At 42.7% G+C, this 18,395-nt stretch overlaps 2 protein-coding genes across 4 annotated transcripts; both read left to right on the forward strand.

Annotated features, from left to right (window-relative positions):
• Window positions 1–2,419, forward strand: LOC118214439 (potassium voltage-gated channel subfamily E member 2-like). 3 transcript variants are annotated; one of them, XR_004762614.1, is made up of 3 exons: window positions 1–138; window positions 1,397–2,016; window positions 2,137–2,419. XR_004762614.1 is itself a non-coding variant. In XM_035394382.1 (2 exons), exon 2 carries the CDS (start codon window positions 1,460–1,462, stop codon window positions 1,826–1,828), a length of 369 nt encoding a protein of 122 aa, XP_035250273.1. In that variant the 5' UTR covers window positions 1–138; window positions 1,376–1,459; the 3' UTR covers window positions 1,829–2,419. The 3 variants fall into 3 exon arrangements, 2 of the variants coding, with proteins under 2 accessions (XP_035250273.1, XP_035250271.1); XM_035394382.1 differs by having other exon boundaries at window positions 1,376–2,419; XM_035394380.1 differs by having other exon boundaries at window positions 1,397–2,419.
• Window positions 2,420–7,882: 5,463 nt separating this feature from the next.
• On the forward strand, window positions 7,883–17,181 carry LOC118213777 (calsequestrin-2-like). Its single transcript, XM_035392936.1, has 11 exons — window positions 7,883–8,947; window positions 11,784–11,868; window positions 12,151–12,251; window positions 12,485–12,596; window positions 13,275–13,348; window positions 14,265–14,395; window positions 14,874–14,919; window positions 15,216–15,270; window positions 15,384–15,484; window positions 15,628–15,702; window positions 15,894–17,181. Exons 1-11 carry the CDS (start codon window positions 8,711–8,713, stop codon window positions 16,176–16,178), a joined length of 1,302 nt encoding a protein of 433 aa, XP_035248827.1. The 5' UTR covers window positions 7,883–8,710; the 3' UTR covers window positions 16,179–17,181.
• The last annotated feature ends 1,214 nt before the right edge of the window (window positions 17,182–18,395 follow it).

Consider the following 18,395-nt stretch of genomic DNA (forward strand, 5'->3'; position numbering starts at 1 on the left):
CAGTTCCCGGCAAACTGTTTCAGAGTAACTATGTGGCAGGAGGTACCAGGTTCTCCTCCCCACTCAGGTTAACTCCTCGTCTCTAAGGCTCAGCATTCTTCAGCCAAACCAGGCCGGCATCGTCCCCCGCTTCAGACCGTAAGTTTAACCTCAAGTGAACCACCTACAAGCGAATATGCATATGGCTCTGGTACAGTCACACACTGAGCTAGAGTAGCCCAGCCTGTAAATCAGTGATCTTATTTAAAATATTTGTGTTTTTAAACTGTAAACATGAATAGATGAATCTGCATTTGAGTAGTAGAAAAGAGCAGTGGTCTGGCCTATATGTGGAACTAGAAGGGTTAAAATCAGATGGAAAGGAAATCAAGTGGAGTAGGAAAAGGAGGAATATAGAAGAAAATAAGCAAAAAGATTTTAATTGGACATGGTGAATTTAACTGATATGTTTTTTTTACTGTGAAATTAATAAGTTTGAATTTTTATCTGTGAATTCAATACATCTGAATTCAATACAACAGATTTTTTGTGAGCCTGCTTTTTTAAGATTTTGATTAAATTCAACGTATTCTGAAATAAAATTCTTTTTGTACCTCATTTCCTTCCATAGAGGTTTTTTTTAAATAGTATTTCCTGAACTTACTATCAACATGAAGTACTATAAATATAAAAAGGATACCGCACACTCATCACCACATTAAATTTTGTATTTAAAGTTCTGTGCAAGAAATCTGTAGCTTTCATTTTGTGTAAATTCTGGTGGGACATATTAAGCAAGGAACTGCAGTGTAAACCTCAATCAATCACAATGACTTATTCACAGATAACAGAGCATGATAACCTTTCATTCTAGAACAACAGTGAAATGATAAATAATGTCTAACCATGAATGCACAGTGACAAATGACTGACATCTGCTATGAAATAATCTCCACAACATACATCAGCTGCTGTTTTTTATTTTAAAACCAGTGTGCTTGTTAAATATGCACTGTACAGTAAACACTTAGTGAAAGAGAAGTACCCAGAACGAGTCGGCAGTTGGGGAAAAAAAACATATTAAAGTGCAAAATAATAAAGATGCCATTTCAATTCATATTTGTCCTCTGAAGATTAATGGGTTTCTGGTCTGTTTGCTTAAAGAGATGTTTATTTGATAGAAAACACAATCACTTCTTGTTTCAGCAGTCAGCCAGTTTCTTGATGAAAGGCAGACCTTGTTATTTCATTTACCTGGTGTGGAGTCAGTAACTGGGGCAAATTGCAGAAGTACAGGTATTTTAAATCCCAACTGTACTTTACTGTATAAGAAAACTGCTTTTATTTGTAAATTCAGTCTGAAACTCCACCCTCTCACATCTGCCTCTCACTGCAGATCTCACCTGTCTTTCTCCAGCGAGCTCGGTCTCTGGCCCGACCCCTCCCGGTCCAGCCCAGCGCGACTCAGGCTGGGGCGAGGATGGCTCTGCAGGCGCGGAACCTGACGCAGCAGCTGGAGGACGCTCTGACCCGCTCGCTGGGCGATTACCTGGATCGCTGGCGGCACAACGTGACGCAGGCGGATCGAGCCCTGAGCGAGCGGATGGCCCAGGAGAACTTCCAGGACGTGGTCTGGTACCTGGTGGTGATGATCGGCATGTTCGCCTTCATCATCGTGGCCATCCTGGTCAGCACCGTCAAGTCCAAACGCAGGGAGCACTCCGATGACCCGTATCACAAGTACATCGAGGAGGACTGGACCGCCCAGATCAAGAACGAGACCACCATCCACCCTTACGTCCAGTCCAACCCCATACCCAGGGCCTACGATGTGCCTTATTCCGCCTGATCTGCTCTGATGCACCGGGGCTAAACAGGATATAACACATTCCATTCACACTGATCAGCTGGACATACCAGCAAAAAGAATGTTTGTTTTCACCCTGATTAATTTGGCATACATGGCAGTAATCTGTTATTCTGTCTTTTATAAGCAACAAGGGATTCTGCTGCTTCTGATTGCCTGAGTGCATGGAGGTAAATCAGTCTGATTTTCACATGTGTTACCCATAATCCCTCTCAACCACAGATTAAAATCTGATCAGCTCACTGCCAGCGCACTGAAATCTCTTACTCTCCTGATCAGCGTGTCTGTAGGTATGCTGATTCTTCCTCTGACCAGCCTCATTTGTGGCTGCGGCCTTTCCTGAGGTTAAATATTCTGATGAAATCTACAGACAGGGACTCCACGCTGCATTAGATCAGCTCCAAACTCATCTTGCACCCTGGTCTGTATGAACCCTATAATGATCTGTATAAATGCTATAATGATCAGTATAAATGTTAGCATGATCGCTATCTATGTATAAATGCAACTGGGAAACAAACCAGTGGTGGCTGTCGAAGTGAACACAGAGCTATATTAAAGCTTTTGATTGTGCTTATTGAACTCCAGTGCTTTGACGCAAATCTAAGTGTACAGTCCAGTGCTCTAGTTCCCTGGTTGTCCCCTAGGCTGTGCTCTTGCTATGTCCCTCCATTGAGGCTGTAGTTCCCTGGATGTCCTGTTGGCTGTGCTCTCGCTGTGTCCCTCCACTGAGGCTGTAGTTCCCTGGATGTCCTGTTGGCTGTGTACCACCAGTGGGGCTGTAATTCCCTGTTTGTCCTCTGAGCTGTGCTATCGGTGTGTTGGTCCAGTGGGAATATGTTGAGGGCCACAGCTGTTGTGTCACATCTTGTTTACAGAGGAGGGGGGAGTGGGGTGTCTGTATACCACCCAGCAGCTGACCTGCCCAGGGCTCAATCACTCACACACACACACACACACGCATGCACACACACACACACACACACACACACACACACACAAGCACACACACACACACACACACACACGCATGCACACACACACACACACACACACAAGCACACACACACACACACACACACACACACACACACACACACACAGCCATACACAGCTAGAGACACAAACACTAATAGAGATGCAGAGACCTGCACACCGACAAACGCACCTCCACCCATTTTAATACTGACTTGCATACACCAATGATGTCTGACACACACACAAGATGAATACATGTAGGCACATCTATTCTTCTACTGAAGTGCAGTCAGAAGGAAAATACAGTTTGGAATTACTCAGACTATAATCTATCATCAATGTCATATCTCCAAAGCAGTCTCCCCCTCAATTCTTTAAAAAAAAAAATTTTCATTGTGGGTGGAGAGTGGGATTTAAAATGATTTTCAAAGAAAATAAACAAATAGATGTATCTTTTTATCCAATAACAAGCGTGAGGCTACGTATGGGCATGCTACTGTGCTGCAGTCCTCTTGGACAAGCTCATCACATTAACATCCCAAACTTGTCTTTCCTGCTCAACACCACATCGGCCATTTGTTTATCAGGTTCACATGCATTGGTTGTGCAGCGCTTAACTGCACCACTGAACTGTGCGTCACAACATTTTAAAAAATGATCAGATCTCCCCTGACAGCACAGAGGCATTATGGGAGACGCATGCTCACAATGTAAAACCCGGAAGCTGAGAGCTCAGCACTCTGTGCCTCCTCAGTTTCAGTTATCAATGATAATGAACATGAATATGAATGACAAGAAAAAACTGAGTTATATGCAGGTATATCAAATCAAAGCCACACATACACGGGCACGACACCAACACTGTGCAGGCTACAGAGGGCAGATTACCGCACCAAACTTCTGCCTCACAAACAGAAGGAAGTAAAGTCACACACTTACTCACACACCTGTGTCTATTTGCACACACGCACAATCAACATTTCAAGACAAAGTAAGTGCTGATGAAGATAGTTGAAATAGTAGAAATGTTGAATGTTTCATTAGCAGCGTGTTTACTTCCTTGGCCCCAGTGTTTTATTGCTGCGTGGTCTGGATGTACATGTGAATGTGCCTGTGTTATTGTACCTGTCCTTCCCCCCGATGCAGGCCCAAACAGGCAGTAAGGCTCTGAGCTGGAGCCTGTTGAGTCCCTGCATTATCCACATGGCTGGCAGCAGTGTGCCCGTCACACCTGGGTGTGCATTTAGGTGTGTGCACATGTAACGCCCAGGTGCATGCGCGGCGAGGCGAAGGCCAGTTTGGCTACACCGTGTGCTCGCCGTGTCCCCATGGTAACCAGTAACCCCCCCCCCCAGCACGCATGACTGTTCCCAACATTTCTGGATTACACGGCCCTGGGCAGCACACGTGGAGGGCTTCACACAGGGGGGGATGGAGGGATGGAAAAAAAGAGGGGGAAGAAATAATGAGGGCAGTAAGGGGCAGCAGCTGCACGTTTATTTCCACCACTGCTTCTGCTCCACGCATGAGCTCCACTTCCATGAGCTGAGAGAGAGACGGAGAGAGAGAGAGAGAGAGAGAGAGAGAGAGTTGAAGAAGGAGGTGGAGGAGAAAGAGAGATATGAAGAGGGAGAGAGGTGGAGACAGCAAGAAAGAAGGAGTGAGGGAGAGGGAGAGAGAAGGGGTCGGATGGAGAGATGGACAGAGATGGGAGGAGGCAGAGAGAGTGAGAGAGAGGGATTAAGTCCCATCTTTAGAAAGCAACTGAGGGGGCTGGATTGCGTTTGCTGTGGGGGGGTGGTGATGTGTGGGATGGAGGTGTACAGCTGGGAGACAGAGGGGGGTGGGTATATGCAGAGGAGCATCTGCCTGCCAGGGGCTCCCAGGGACACAGTGGGGAGAGGAGGGGATAGATGCCTCAGAAGCAGACGTCCTGACATACACACAACAGCACCTGTATGCCTACATCCGTATACTATGTACAAAAGCAGATGTACAGGTGCATAGGTTTACAGGGGTGCAGGCATACAGGGTGCAAGTGTATGGGTGTACAGAGGTATAGGTCAGTAGGTATATAGGGTACAGGACTGTAGGTGTGTATGGGTATAGGACAGCAGGTGTAAAGACGTATAGGACTACAGAGGTATAGGGCTGTAGGTATATATAGTTATAGGACTGAAGGAGTATTGGTAGCTGGCCAGTAACCCAGTGGCCAGCTCAGCCAGATCGGAGCACAGTGCGTCATGCTTCACTGGTCTGTGAAATCCCAGCTATGCTAGGCTACGCTACAGTGCGCGACGCTACGCTACACTACGCACGGCTGCGAGGCACTCACAACACCTTTCCCCCTGCCTCCCGGGCACACGGCTCCACACAAACAGAAGAACAAACTCACTACAGCATCAAAGCATCCACAGCACCCTGAAGGGAAATGCCTGTTTAGTCTGTCTGACTGAAAATGCAACAGAAGGCTATGATTACACAATGATACATTACATGCATTACACTATGATACATCACTGTGTACAGGTAGGCTATAGGAGTACAGCGGTACAGGGGCTGTAGGTGTGTTTATATGTAGGGGTGTTGATGTATAAACATGTACAAGGGTAAAGGCATGCTGATGTATTGTGTATCCAGAGCTGTAGTGTTGTGACAAAGACATCAGAAAGCTGCTTCTGCTCTCCTCTAAAGATGGTTGGCACAAAATTCCGAAGGGCCAGTTTGCCAGTTTCAGAAGTTTGCTAGTGCAAACACTGGTGCCTGGTGCCACAAGACAAGAATACCATCCATTATCTATCAAGCTACTGTATTTATACTTGTGATTAATTTAGATTCCAAAGACATCACTCTCCTTCACAATTGTGCTTTACTTACCCATATGTGACTACGTAAAGCATGACAAATACTAGTAAACATATGAAGTAACTGAAGAATTTAAATCGGTGGTTTAAATCATGGGTTTATCTTACTTTTCTAGTTTTTATAATCAAAGCACAAAGCCAACTATCGAGCTACATTTGAAAGCTATTTCCGAGAAGTTAATTGTGCTTCTCTGTGATCTGCAAAACTGGTGAGAACAAGAGCATCTGCTAAATGAATGTGAAGTGAAGTCACACAGATAAAGCAGTACCTAGCAGCTTTTTGGATGTGAATGATTTTCTTTGCTAAATATGCACTGGATTATAGGCAGCTTGCAAAAATAAAAGCAAGTGCACACCAAAGAAGAGTGGAAATCTTGTTTACAGGTTGCCTGTACCATGCATTTCATGACTCTGAAAGGTTGTGTGTCCTTTGAAACGTATGATAATTTTAGCTTTCTTAGCTGTTGTTTCTGACATGTAATTCCTGTGTTGAACTGTGGTTATTTATAACTTCCTGCTTTGGAAGTGGAGCATAATGTTCATTGCAACATTTCCCAGCAGCCTCTGGCCATTAGCTGTCAGCTGCATGTTGACACAATTTTAGGAAAAAACCATGGAATCTATAAAGCAAAGGTGAAGTACTGGACACCATGTTGACTGTGTGGCTTCAAACAGCCACAAACCATTCATAAAAGCAGTATCTGGCTTCTAGTTATGATGCATTTAACCTTTCCACTTTAATATTAATTGTATCCCAGCCACAAATTGAGTTAAAAAAAAACCGGGGTTTACAGTATCATACTGCACAGCTCAGCAAAAATTACTAAGGAATCAACACATATGGAAATGCACACAGTCTTGCACAGACTGCAGGACCATGTCCTTTCCACTAGATGACAGTCAAATATTCTTCACCGTACACTGGACAGCGTCAGCATGAAGAATCATTCTCCTTTGGGTTCTGAAATTTGACACAATAATATAACAGATATCAGATAGTTATTAACATTCACAGCTTGAATCCATGATGCAGTGCTTTGAAAGAAACTATACCAAAGTTAACAGTGAACCTGTTTTCTCATGCAGACTGACTCTAACAGTGAACCTGCAGTTTCACTGATGACATAAACTATAAGACTAGCTTGTAGTGGTCCAGTGTAAGGTGGTATTGTAACTGCAGGGGACCGTTAGGGTCACAGTCAATGTTATTTGGGGAGGGAGGTGGGTCATAGCAGCATTTTACCCCACATAAGAGTCAATCACCCTTCACTGAAACGCAGTAATCTCCAAATTCGAAAACCAGAGCAGCCCACTCATTATCTGTAGCCAAATGCAATTCCTTTCCTTCCATGGAGAGCTATTCTAACCTAAAGGCCCATCTCACAGATTAAAAAAAAAGTCTGGCTATGCGGTAAATGCTTGGCAACAGACAGACTGCAGCTGTTGGCGTGTTTATCAGATCCTCTCTGTGAGAAACCTCGAGGGGCAAAGGTCATGGACAGGGGTTTCAGGGTCATCCCATATGGGGTGTCACAGGTTCTGCTGCTGCTTTACTTTCACATGCTAATTAAAGCCCTAATTACCAGCCCATCTTCTGATGGGATGTCTATTTCCAGGCTCTGCCCTTCTGAATGAGCATTCTCTCAGAGTTACACACTGAGCCCTGGGCTCTTTGCTCCACAAAATAACATCATAAATATTTGTGCTGCAAGCTTTGAGTACTGGAATGTTCTATCAAATGATAGAGCATTTTTGCTGATTAACTGTGAGAGAGAGAGAGAGAGAGAGAGACGGGTGATACACAGTGTCCTATGCCATATCGGCCCACAGTCTATTCCTACTGTTCACATTTTGGGACACAGATCAGCTGGTGTAGAGTACACCCGAAGTGAGTTTCATGCTCTGATCTGAGAGCTGTAATTTTGTTCATAAACCTAGCACCAGTGAAATAATGTGTAAAACTGTTAAATGTTAATGTCAACTGTCAGCTAGCAGAGAGCATATGTGTAGAACGTAAGCTGAGAGTGTGGGTGTTGAACTGTTAGTTGTTAGCAGTGTGTGGTTGTACAAATGTTATCCATTAGCAGTGAGTGTGGGCGTGGCCACCCCACAGAGCTCTCTGTCCAAGCTGACATTTCTGTGGACAGTACTTAACTGTCTATTTCTCCTGCAGCTCTGGTTACACAGTGGAGTCATGTACAATGTGTTCTGCAACACTTTAGCGCTCGCTGGCAGTGCAGTCTTTTGTACAGTACACACCAAACCTGGCCTTATGGAATAACATTGACAGTAATGTGCAATAATAGTAGCCTAACGTGTAAAGTGTCCGTTAAGTTCCCCCACTGGTCTTTAAACTTCCATAAAGGTTGGGACCATAGACCAGTTCACAAAACCCAAAGTCAGAAGCACCTGCAAGGACAGCGGACAAATCAAGGCCCCAATTTGACTTTTGTCCTGAGACCTGTGACAGTCCTGTGAAAACTCCCTCAGAGAACGATCCTCATTTTTGGTTCAGAGCAAGACCCCCAATGGCGCTCCTATCTGTCCTCTTCTTCTCTAGTTCAGGGGGTTATTTTTAGCTCAGAAACAACTGGCTTCCTAAAAATGGTTGTGAAATGGCAGGGGAGGGGGGCAGCACTATGTAAGGTATCCCACCATAGCTCCCACATCCCGATCCCAGTCCACCCCTTTGTCTCCTCTTTGTCTCGGGGAGAGAGGGACGGAAGGAGAGAGAGAAGAGAGAGACAGATAGGCAGAAAACAGACTCCTTTGCTTTTCTGCAGGAGACAGGATAACTGGAAAATACCGGAGAGGAAAAGGCTGGGAAGAATCATTCATGGTTGAAGGTGCTGCTGTTTATTTTTAAACCCTTTTTTCCACCCCTCGGTGTCCATTTTCCTGCTGACAGGTCATCAGCACCCCTCCTGCAGGCTCCCTGTCCTCAAAGGCCCAGTCCAGCGTTACCTCTCCAGCCCCTGGCATCTCCCTCTCTCTTCCCAGGCCGCTGGTTCTGAAGGAGAACATGAAGGCCCTGTGGCTGTCTGCCCTGCTCTGCCTGTATCTGGCCTCCCTCTGTGTGGCCGAGGAGGGCCTGCAGTTCCCCACCTTTGATGGGAAGGACCGGGTTATCAACATCAATGACAAGAACTACAGGAAGGCCCTGAAGAAGTATGACATGCTCTGTCTGCTTTACCACGAGCCCCTGGGCAACAGCAAGGAGCTGCAGAAGCAGTACCAGATGATTGAGCTGGTGCTGGAGGTAAGGGTGGAGGATGGGTGGGTTTGGGTAGGTATAGCTGCAGGATGAAGGGGTCAGTAGACCAGGTGGTTCATTAGTGGAGGTAGATGAAGGATGTATGTGGATATAGGTGCATTGGTTGGCATTGTTTGGAGAGGTTGGAGAAGCCTACAGACAGAAACCTCACAAAATTACTGCAATGTAACATTTATCCATCAAAGACAGCGCGGCCACACAGCAGTAGACCTGTAACCTTACACCTGAATGTCATGTTGTTTAATGCACAGTGATAATAGCAAAATTTACCAAAACAAAACATGTTCAGTCTGCTCTCTGCTTCTACATGTTACTGGGTTTCAAGATAACCATCTTCCCCTGAGCATAAATATATCTATGACTTTCAACCATGACTAACAGAACTGGTAGCTCCCAAGGTCAGACTCTGAGTTTAGCTGCTTTTTCTGCTGGACTCTGGCTCAGGTTATTTATATTCATGCATTCATGTGTTCAGTCATGCCAACTGCGCTTGGAGTCATAAATATGGGCAGCACATCTGGGTTATTGAGGAATAGATCTGAATGCATTATTGCTTTCCCTTATTGGTGAATAGCGTAGGCAGGTTATCCCCTTGGATACAGGCCTTCATTAGGAGCAGACTGTGCTCAGACAGCTCCTGGGAGGAGGAAGTTCAGGTAGATTTATTGGGTTTCCTGTTCTGTCATTCCCACTATCTGTAATGAGCTTCATCATCTAACCCAAGTGCCTCTATAGTCAAATTTCAGACAGGCAGATAAAGAGGAACCCTAATTTTGTACAATTGCTCAGAATAATGAATCCATTATCAATTATTAGTCTTTTGAGCTCAGAGGAAATTTCACTGTGCAAGACACGTCATAGATTCTAGGTTTTTTTCTTTTCTTTTTGATATGAAATGAAAGTGCACGTTGGTAGAAACTCCTGAAATCCGAAACAGCAAAACAATGTTCAACACACAGAAACACTGAGCTTACAACCAGAACGAGGTCGTTCAACCAAAGCTCTGTGTCTTTGATATAGATGTCTTACAGCTGAGCTCATCGAGAAATGTATAGAATTTATATAACAAGATGTCTAACAATCTACCCGCTTGAGAATCTATAAAATATGCAGTTATTTTAGGGAACTTCTGCTCTAACATTGCAGTATGACATGTCTATGGTATTTGTGTCCTCTGATTAGCCAAGATACACAAATGGTCATGGCATATCAGAATAATAAAAGCAAGTCGTGAAAGTTAGCTACTGCTGTATTTTGATATATGAAACAATTAAAAAAATATTTTCACTGCAACTGGCAACTCTATCTGCATTTCCTCAGCGCTGAGGTTCATGTTTGAATGACCACTTGTCGATTTATGGTTAACTCTACCACAGATAAATCCTTGTTAAAGTCTATTGCACCCACATCTAATTTACCTGCAATCAAATATAGTTACTGCAATTTTTCAGTTAATTCACTAAATTAATATGATAATCCTACACAGATTTGCAGACTGGTGACATTCTTTGGAATGGGCTATATCAAGAACCATTTCCATGTGACAAGTTGCTTCATCTAGCTAAGTGGACATTCATAAACATTTTCTGAACAGTTAAAATTCCTTTTCTGTAAGGAAAATAAAGGTGGTTTGATAGATTTTTATGTGTATGAATGATTGTTGTTTTGGCCAGTCATCTCATTCTGACCACTCTAAATAGCCTTGGTGTTGAACTGACATTAAGAACCCTTAATTTTGTTGAGGGCCAGTGATGGATTAAGTCAGATACTTACTGCATCCCAAAGGGAGAGGCATTAACAAATATAGTCCAGCACAGACACAGGAAAACAGTTGGAAATGTGACCCTGTCCCATTTTAAAGGTGTTCCGCACAGCTCTAGGCCTACTCTTGGCCCCTCTCTAAGTTGGCATTTTGATTATTTTTAAGTGAATGGCACTGTTATTAATGAAGTTTCTTGTTATGACCACTATTATGTTTTTTTAAGTTTAGGGACTGTGAAATACCCACAAAAATTGAAAATGCGCATAAATCTTGCCATACTGACAGGCAGTTGGAAGGAATGAACTTCAACCATCTCTTTATATTTGAAATGTTAATAGTAGCTACTGAGAACAATTGGACTTTTCCTTGGCTATTTATTGAAGTGTTCAGCTGCTGTAATTCCTCGACCCTATCAACTTACAGCAGCTTTGCCACACCAGACCACATGCACTGCAGTTCACTCAGGCCTGGTAGCCGTTAGTTCCTGCCAGGGCAAGAGACATCCGCAGCATTACTAAGCAGGCAAAACAGCAAAAGCATTTATTCAGTTCTGCACGCACAAATTCTCTCCCACCCCAGTCAAAATTGACTGAACCTCCTGCACCCCCAAACTGCACTCATTAATAACAAATTATTATGCAGTTCAATTGAAAAAGGGGACACACCCAGGTTGAAAAATTAGCTCCTTAATTTTTTTTGTCTGCCATGTGGGTGGTGCCCCCTTTATTCTTAGTCCTAGGGCTTGTGTTACACATTGTTTGTCAGTGCCTGAGAGACAGGCTGTTGCCTTTATTGATATCACTGTGGGAAATGCCTCATGGGTCTATTTAAAGAGACAGAGACACTAAAACAATTAAACAACTGCCTTCACATAATTGTACTCTCAGTCAATTCAATGGGTATAATTCACAGTGCCTTTATACTAGTTGATTAATCCTGAACAGTTGTATGGATTTTCTTCTTGGGGCTTCTAAAAGCTAGAACTTGATGAAAACTTGTTTTGCTTTGTAACATGTTAGATTGAAACTCAATGCTGTTGTTGTGGTTTTTTATCCTCAGCTGGCTGCCCAAGTGCTGGAGGATAAGGACATTGGGTTTGGGATGGTCGACTCACACAAAGACTCCAAAGTCGCTAAGAAATTGGGTGAGCACAGGAAGTAAAGTTGTAGAGACCACCACATTTTCTTATATGTACAGTAAATGCAACCCAAATATATGCCAAAATATATATGCAATATTGTTTATAAACAGAATCACCAATAAATACCAATCACTCATATTTTTCACATAGAATATATGTATTTCCACATTCTTATTGACTCAACGTAATTTTAAAGCAGTTAGGTCTTATGCTCTACAGTACTTCTGGCTTAAATTAATCAAGTGTAGATTTTTAATGCTGAAATGAGTCTACTTGAGTTCTCAGGTTTGAATGAGGAAGGCAGTGTGTACGTCTTTAAAAATGACCGGGTGATTGAGTTCGATGGACAGCTCTCTGCAGACACCCTTGTGGAGTTCCTCTTGGATGTGAGTATTGGACAGGGTTCACAAAATTGCCGTCCATCTCTCTATTTTCCTGACAGCCCAGCTAATGTTTCCCCAGTTAACCTTTTAGGTGCAGGTACAGTACAGTATTAATGACTGATTTAAATAAACAAGCCCTCAGCTTCACAGTTTAGACACAGTTTAAGCATGCACTGCAGAGTGTGTCATCCGTAGTATTTTACATGTGAGAGTAACAGTGCTGTGCTGCCCCCTAGCTGCTGGATGACCCCGTGGAGCTCATCAGTAATGCCCTGGAGCTGCGTGCGTTTGATCGCATGGACGAGGACATCAGGCTCATTGGATACTTTAAAAACGAGGACTCAGAGCGTGAGCAACCGGCTGCATGTAATGCGACCATCCTATAATGACCTCCCCCTAAAAGAATGACATCACTTATCACAGCAGTGACTGCACAGAAGCTAACGGCAGCAAGCAGTGAAAACACAGAGAGTTAATAGACCTGCCAAGGCAAGAGGCCCTGTAACTATTCACCCCTAAAATAGCTTTGTTCTGCAGCCAGGTATACAACAGCAATTGCTGTGCTCTTCATAAAAGAGAGATACATAAGGGAGGTGTATCTTCTCTTGGACCCACCACACCTCCTGCTTTCCTTACAGCCCATGCTGAACACCCAAAGGCCATATGAGCATGTAGATACACAGGAGTGAAGCTGGGTTTTGCAGTTGGTGCCAGTGGGATCATTATCCTTAACACAAAATTTTATTGGTTTGCATTGTGTCCAGACTCTTACTCAGACAGTTTGGCAGGATAGCTGTGATAAATAAATAAAAACAAAACCCCTTTCTCTTTTCTTTCCTCCCAAATCCCCTTGTTTCCATCTCCATACCCTCTTGCTCCTCTTTTCTTTCACCAATTTCTCTTTTTCCTTGTGTATACTCTTTTCTCCTCATCTTTTCTCTTCTTCATCCTTCATTCCCACTTTTCTCTCTCTCTTTTCTTTCCCTCACTCTCTCTCCTCTCATCATCCTTGTTCTTCTCTCTCAGACTTCAGTGCCTTTCAGGAAGCTGCTGAACACTTCCAGCCTTTCATCAAGTTTTTTGCCACCTTTGATAAAACAGTGAGTACCAAGATAACCATCTACACAACTAAATTATCAGTGATTATCACATACACAACTAAACTATCAGTGATTATCACATACACAACTAAACTATCAGTGATTATCACATACACAACTAAACTATCAGTGATTATCATTGACACAAATCAACTGCCAACTAAGGCCGTGAGCACCAGGTGTGTGGATTCTTAAATTAATTACTGCTGCTGAAACACACAAAAAACTGCAGACACGCTGGCCCTCCTATCTACACAACTCTCTAAGCAACACAACTGTCTTCATAACACAAATAAAAATATCCACTGATACAAAACAAAAATGATTATTCATGGCACAATAAACTGGATTCAACAATTGTCTTTCTCACAAATACTATTGTTCTCTTTTTTCTTCACAAACACAGAATGTGGAGTTCAACTATCACCAAAATGAACTAGCCAAATGGAATTTGTGAGAAATATGACACTATAATTGTTTGTTAGTCAAACCTAAAGACATATGTTGAGTTTGAGTTTTCTGCGTCTTTTCCTCGACAAGGTTGTATAAATAATTCACCTAATTTTATCCAAATGACAGATGGCCTTTCCTAGAGCGGAATTCCCAGAGTTATGAGTCCACAACCCATTTATTGTGCGACTGAATTTATTGCAACTCACATTAGCCTGCATCATAAAGAAGCAGGCAGACATGTGTTGAACATGTGACTAACGCTGTAGTTTATTTGACAGATGTGAATGCCAATGTGAAGTGGTCTTCTCTATGAAGCATACAGCTTCATTTCCCAATGAAAGATCCCTTGTCATGCCCCCAGCCACACATCGGGGGGATCCCCTGCTGAGTTAGTGATTCACGAGTGCCTTCCCCCAAGTCCTGGCCTCTGGTCACAGAGATGAGGCTGTGTTAACTGCTGCAGGTGGCCAAGCAGCTGACGCTGAAGATGAACGAGGTCGACTTCTACGAGCCCTTCATGGATGAGCCCGTGACTCTTCCTGGCAAGCCCCACTCTGAGAAGGAGATCGTCGACTTTGTTAACAAGCACAAACGGTAGAGTTCAGACACCTTGAATCTGTACAAATCAAATAACGTGGCTCTGCGGTGAAGAACCTGTGCTTGCAAATCAGGGTTCTGGTCCAAATCTCAGGTTGGCACTAAGATTCCCTTGTAGAATGTACTTAAACTGTTTCAGTGAAAAATCTAGCTGTATAAATAAATTGTACATAAAAAATGTATGCTGTGTATGTTTAACTCATATAATAATATTGTGCTCTGAAGTACTTGAGCCCAGACACCTGGCCATAGTCCCGAAGATGCACCTAGTCCCTGCTTTCCGTCTCAGTGGCATACCTGATACACTCATATGCCACATAATGGCCCAAAGACCCAAAGACAGAACATTACGGGTAGCAACTGGATATCTAAATAATCTTTTTATCACAAACAGAAACATTTCTTTCCTGCTCTGAAAGTTTTCTTACCACAAATCTTACTATATTATCAGTGAAGCTGTGTTGTTTTTTTACAGGCCAACACTAAGAAAGCTGCGTGCTGAAGACATGTTTGAGACCTGGGTGAGCAGCCTCTTCCTGGGAGATTCTTTTCAGTGTATGTGTGTGTTTGTGCCTGATGATTGCATTTTACCTAGAGTAATTCATATGTTTTTTTAATAACTATTGCATTCATATTTTTTCTTCAGACCCTGTCCTTCTGTAGAGGCTACAGAGGGTTATTATGTGTGTTTCGTTAAGAGCAATAGATACTTTGATGGATTGAAATCTGTAGAAATGTCAGTAGAAGTGGTAAGGAGATTCACATGTTCTGCTCCAGCTGGCACATGCATTAAATTCCCCTCAACATCCATTTTCAGGAAGATGACATGGACGGAATCCACATTGTTGCTTTTGCTGAGGAAGAAGATCCTGGTGAGACATTCACACACTCTCTTATTCTTCATACTGTATCTTTTCCTTGTCAAAATGGCACGTTTATGCGGAGACTGTCTAATATCTAAAAAAATCATTCATTTTGTTTCCAGATGGTTTTGAGTTCCTGGAGATCCTGAAAGAAGTGGCTCGAGACAACACCCACAACACGGAGTTGAGCATCGTGTGGATCGACCCGGATGACTTTCCCCTGGTGAAGGACACATAGAGAGCTAAAACATACTAAAACACACCAGCATGTGCTATAAAAACACACCAATATTTATCATGTTTAGAGTCATCTGTTCTGCACTTCTGTGTTATTGAAAGTTTTGTGTGTTTGTCTCTGCTGTTCAGCTGATCACGTACTGGGAGAAGACCTTCAAGGTGGACCTGTTCAAGCCTCAAATCGGTGTGGTGAATGTGACCGATGTAAGTCAAAAACACTCAAGATTCTGCAAAGAACTGATTTATTCTTGAGCATCAGACGATACTTTAGTAAATGGCTGAGATCTGACCCTTACTGGATATTAATTAATAAGGCTGTGGGATTATTATAAATTAAGTGATGTCACCAGGAAGTGACTGTGACCCTTGACCCCACTGCAATTCTTCTTTGATAGGCGGACAGCATCTGGTTGGATATGGCAGACGATGAAGACCTGCCCTCTGCAGAAGAGCTGGAGGACTGGATTGAGGATGTGTTGTCTGGGAAGGTCAACACTGAAGATGATGATGATGACGATGACGACGATGATGATGACGATGATGACGATGATGATGATGATGATGACGATGATGATGATGATGATGATGATGATGATGACGACGATGACGATGACGATGATGATGATGACGATGACGATGATGATGACGATGATGATGATGACGACGACGACGATGATTAATTTATGAACTATGAATTCTGGGAGCCAATCTTAATGACCTCACCAGAGTACCTCATGCTGGATTTTGTTCAGGGAAGAAGCAAGGTAAACCCAGAGGAGAAAGCTATCCTGAATGCTTTTATAGAGTTTTGTACATTTTGTACGTAAATATATCGTCTGCAACTTCAATTTTTTCCAAATGACAAAATAACATAAATGGACATTTAAAGCTCTGAATTACTTCAAGAGTTGATAGTACAACCGAGAGGTATCTCACTGCTCTTAAATGAGAGACTTCCAGCTCATGAATTTGATGATGTACACACTGAGCTGGTCTGGTGGTCTTTACTGTCAGTGCCAGCAGGGTCCTGAATGAACGCACTGCCAAGCTGCCCCTTCAGACCATAATGCCTTTTCTAACTCAGCTCTCATTAATAAGACCCTTTCCTCCTGTTTTAGGCCTCCTAATTATGTGCTCCTTTACTGGAATTCAATCCTCATTAATGTGTTATTTTACTGTTATTTGACTTTCATTAACTCCCTGCTAACTGGGACCATTTGGATCCATGTTAACAAAAATACCAAAAAACCTTTTGAAAAGTGAATTGTTGTAACACTGGATAATTTGGAGTTCCTGTTCTTTAATATAAGGACTGCCTTATGTTGTAATCAACCTGTGGAAAAAGGAAAACTGCCAGAATATCTATGGGAACTGTTATTTAAATAAGATGATATAACACTATTCTTCTGTAACCCCTGGGCAACCATGCTGCAGCAGATAAATAATAATCAATATCCTATGAAGTGAGAAATGGCTAATAAGATAATTACAATGTGTAAATATATAGTAGTTACTGTAAGTTTTTTTGGTCAAGAAATAGTTTGATGTTACATCAAAATGTCAGATATTATAAATTTAAAAATCTAAAAACAAAGCCAACAATATTTCCCCAGTTGAGAGGAGAGAGGAGGTGAGGTGAGTGTAACTGCTTTCCATTTGAATAAAGCTCCAGGTTGATATGTGCGTTCCTCCTGTTTACTGAGAGCTCAGTAGTGTGTGTGTGTGCATGTGTGAATGTGTGTGTGTATGTGTTTGTGTGCATGTTTGTGTGCGCGCGCGTGTGTGTTCATGTGTGAGTGTATGAGAAGAGTTGGTTCTGGGCATAGGTGCCCTAAATGACCTGCATCTGTCTAGGAGCGCAGCAAAGGAAGTGGGATAAAAAAAATTGAGATCCACACGTTGGGCCTCATTCCCAAAACATTTCTTAAATTATTCTTCCTTTTGTTCTTAAAAATGTTCCTACCAAAAAATAATAATGAGATTCATGACATGTGCAGACCTTTGTTTTTGTGCATATCCCAGGTGTATGAAAGCTAGCTGTTTGTATGAAAGCTGTTTCTGTTTTATGCGGGATCCTGTTCATGTGAGTGCATAAGGAAACAGCCATGAACAAATACAAATAAGAAATATCAAATACAAAAAAATGATGAATGCTGAAATGTTCTTGGAAACGTTCTTACACGCAGTTTTCAATGAAATGTGATCATGAATGAAGCCCTTGTGGTGTAGTTTGTGGTCAATGAGAAGAGTTGGTTCTGGGCATAGGTGCCCTAAATGACCTGCATCTGTCTAGGAGCGCAGCAAAGGAAGTGGGATAAAAAAAATTGAGATCCACACGTTGGGCCTCATTCCCAAAACATTTCTTAAATTATTCTTCCTTTTGTTCTTAAAAATGTTCCTACCAAAAAATAATAATGAGATTCATGACATGTGCAGACCTTTGTTTTTGTGCATATCCCAGGTGTATGAAAGCTAGCTGTTTGTATGAAAGCTGTTTCTGTTTTATGCGGGATCCTGTTCATGTGAGTGCATAAGGAAACAGCCATGAACAAATACAAATAAGAAATATCAAATACAAAAAAATGATGAATGCTGAAATGTTCTTGGAAACGTTCTTACACGCAGTTTTCAATGAAATGTGATCATGAATGAAGCCCTTGTGGTGTAGTTTGTGGTCAATGACCCACCCCCCCCCCCCCCCCCCCCGAGGTGCAAGCTCACCTCGGCTGGCAGAATGGCTGGAGTCGTGCCTGGGTATGCTCACATCTCAGCAGTGCATGTGAGTGTGTTTGCATGTCCATGTATTTGTGTGAGTGTGTGTATGTGTGTGTATGGCTTACTGATAGCTCAGCAATGTGTGTGTGTGTGTGTGTATGGCTTACTGATAGCTCAGCAAT

This window comes from Anguilla anguilla, chromosome 15 (genome assembly GCF_013347855.1).
Source record: "Anguilla anguilla isolate fAngAng1 chromosome 15, fAngAng1.pri, whole genome shotgun sequence".
Taxonomy (NCBI): domain Eukaryota; kingdom Metazoa; phylum Chordata; class Actinopteri; order Anguilliformes; family Anguillidae; genus Anguilla; species Anguilla anguilla.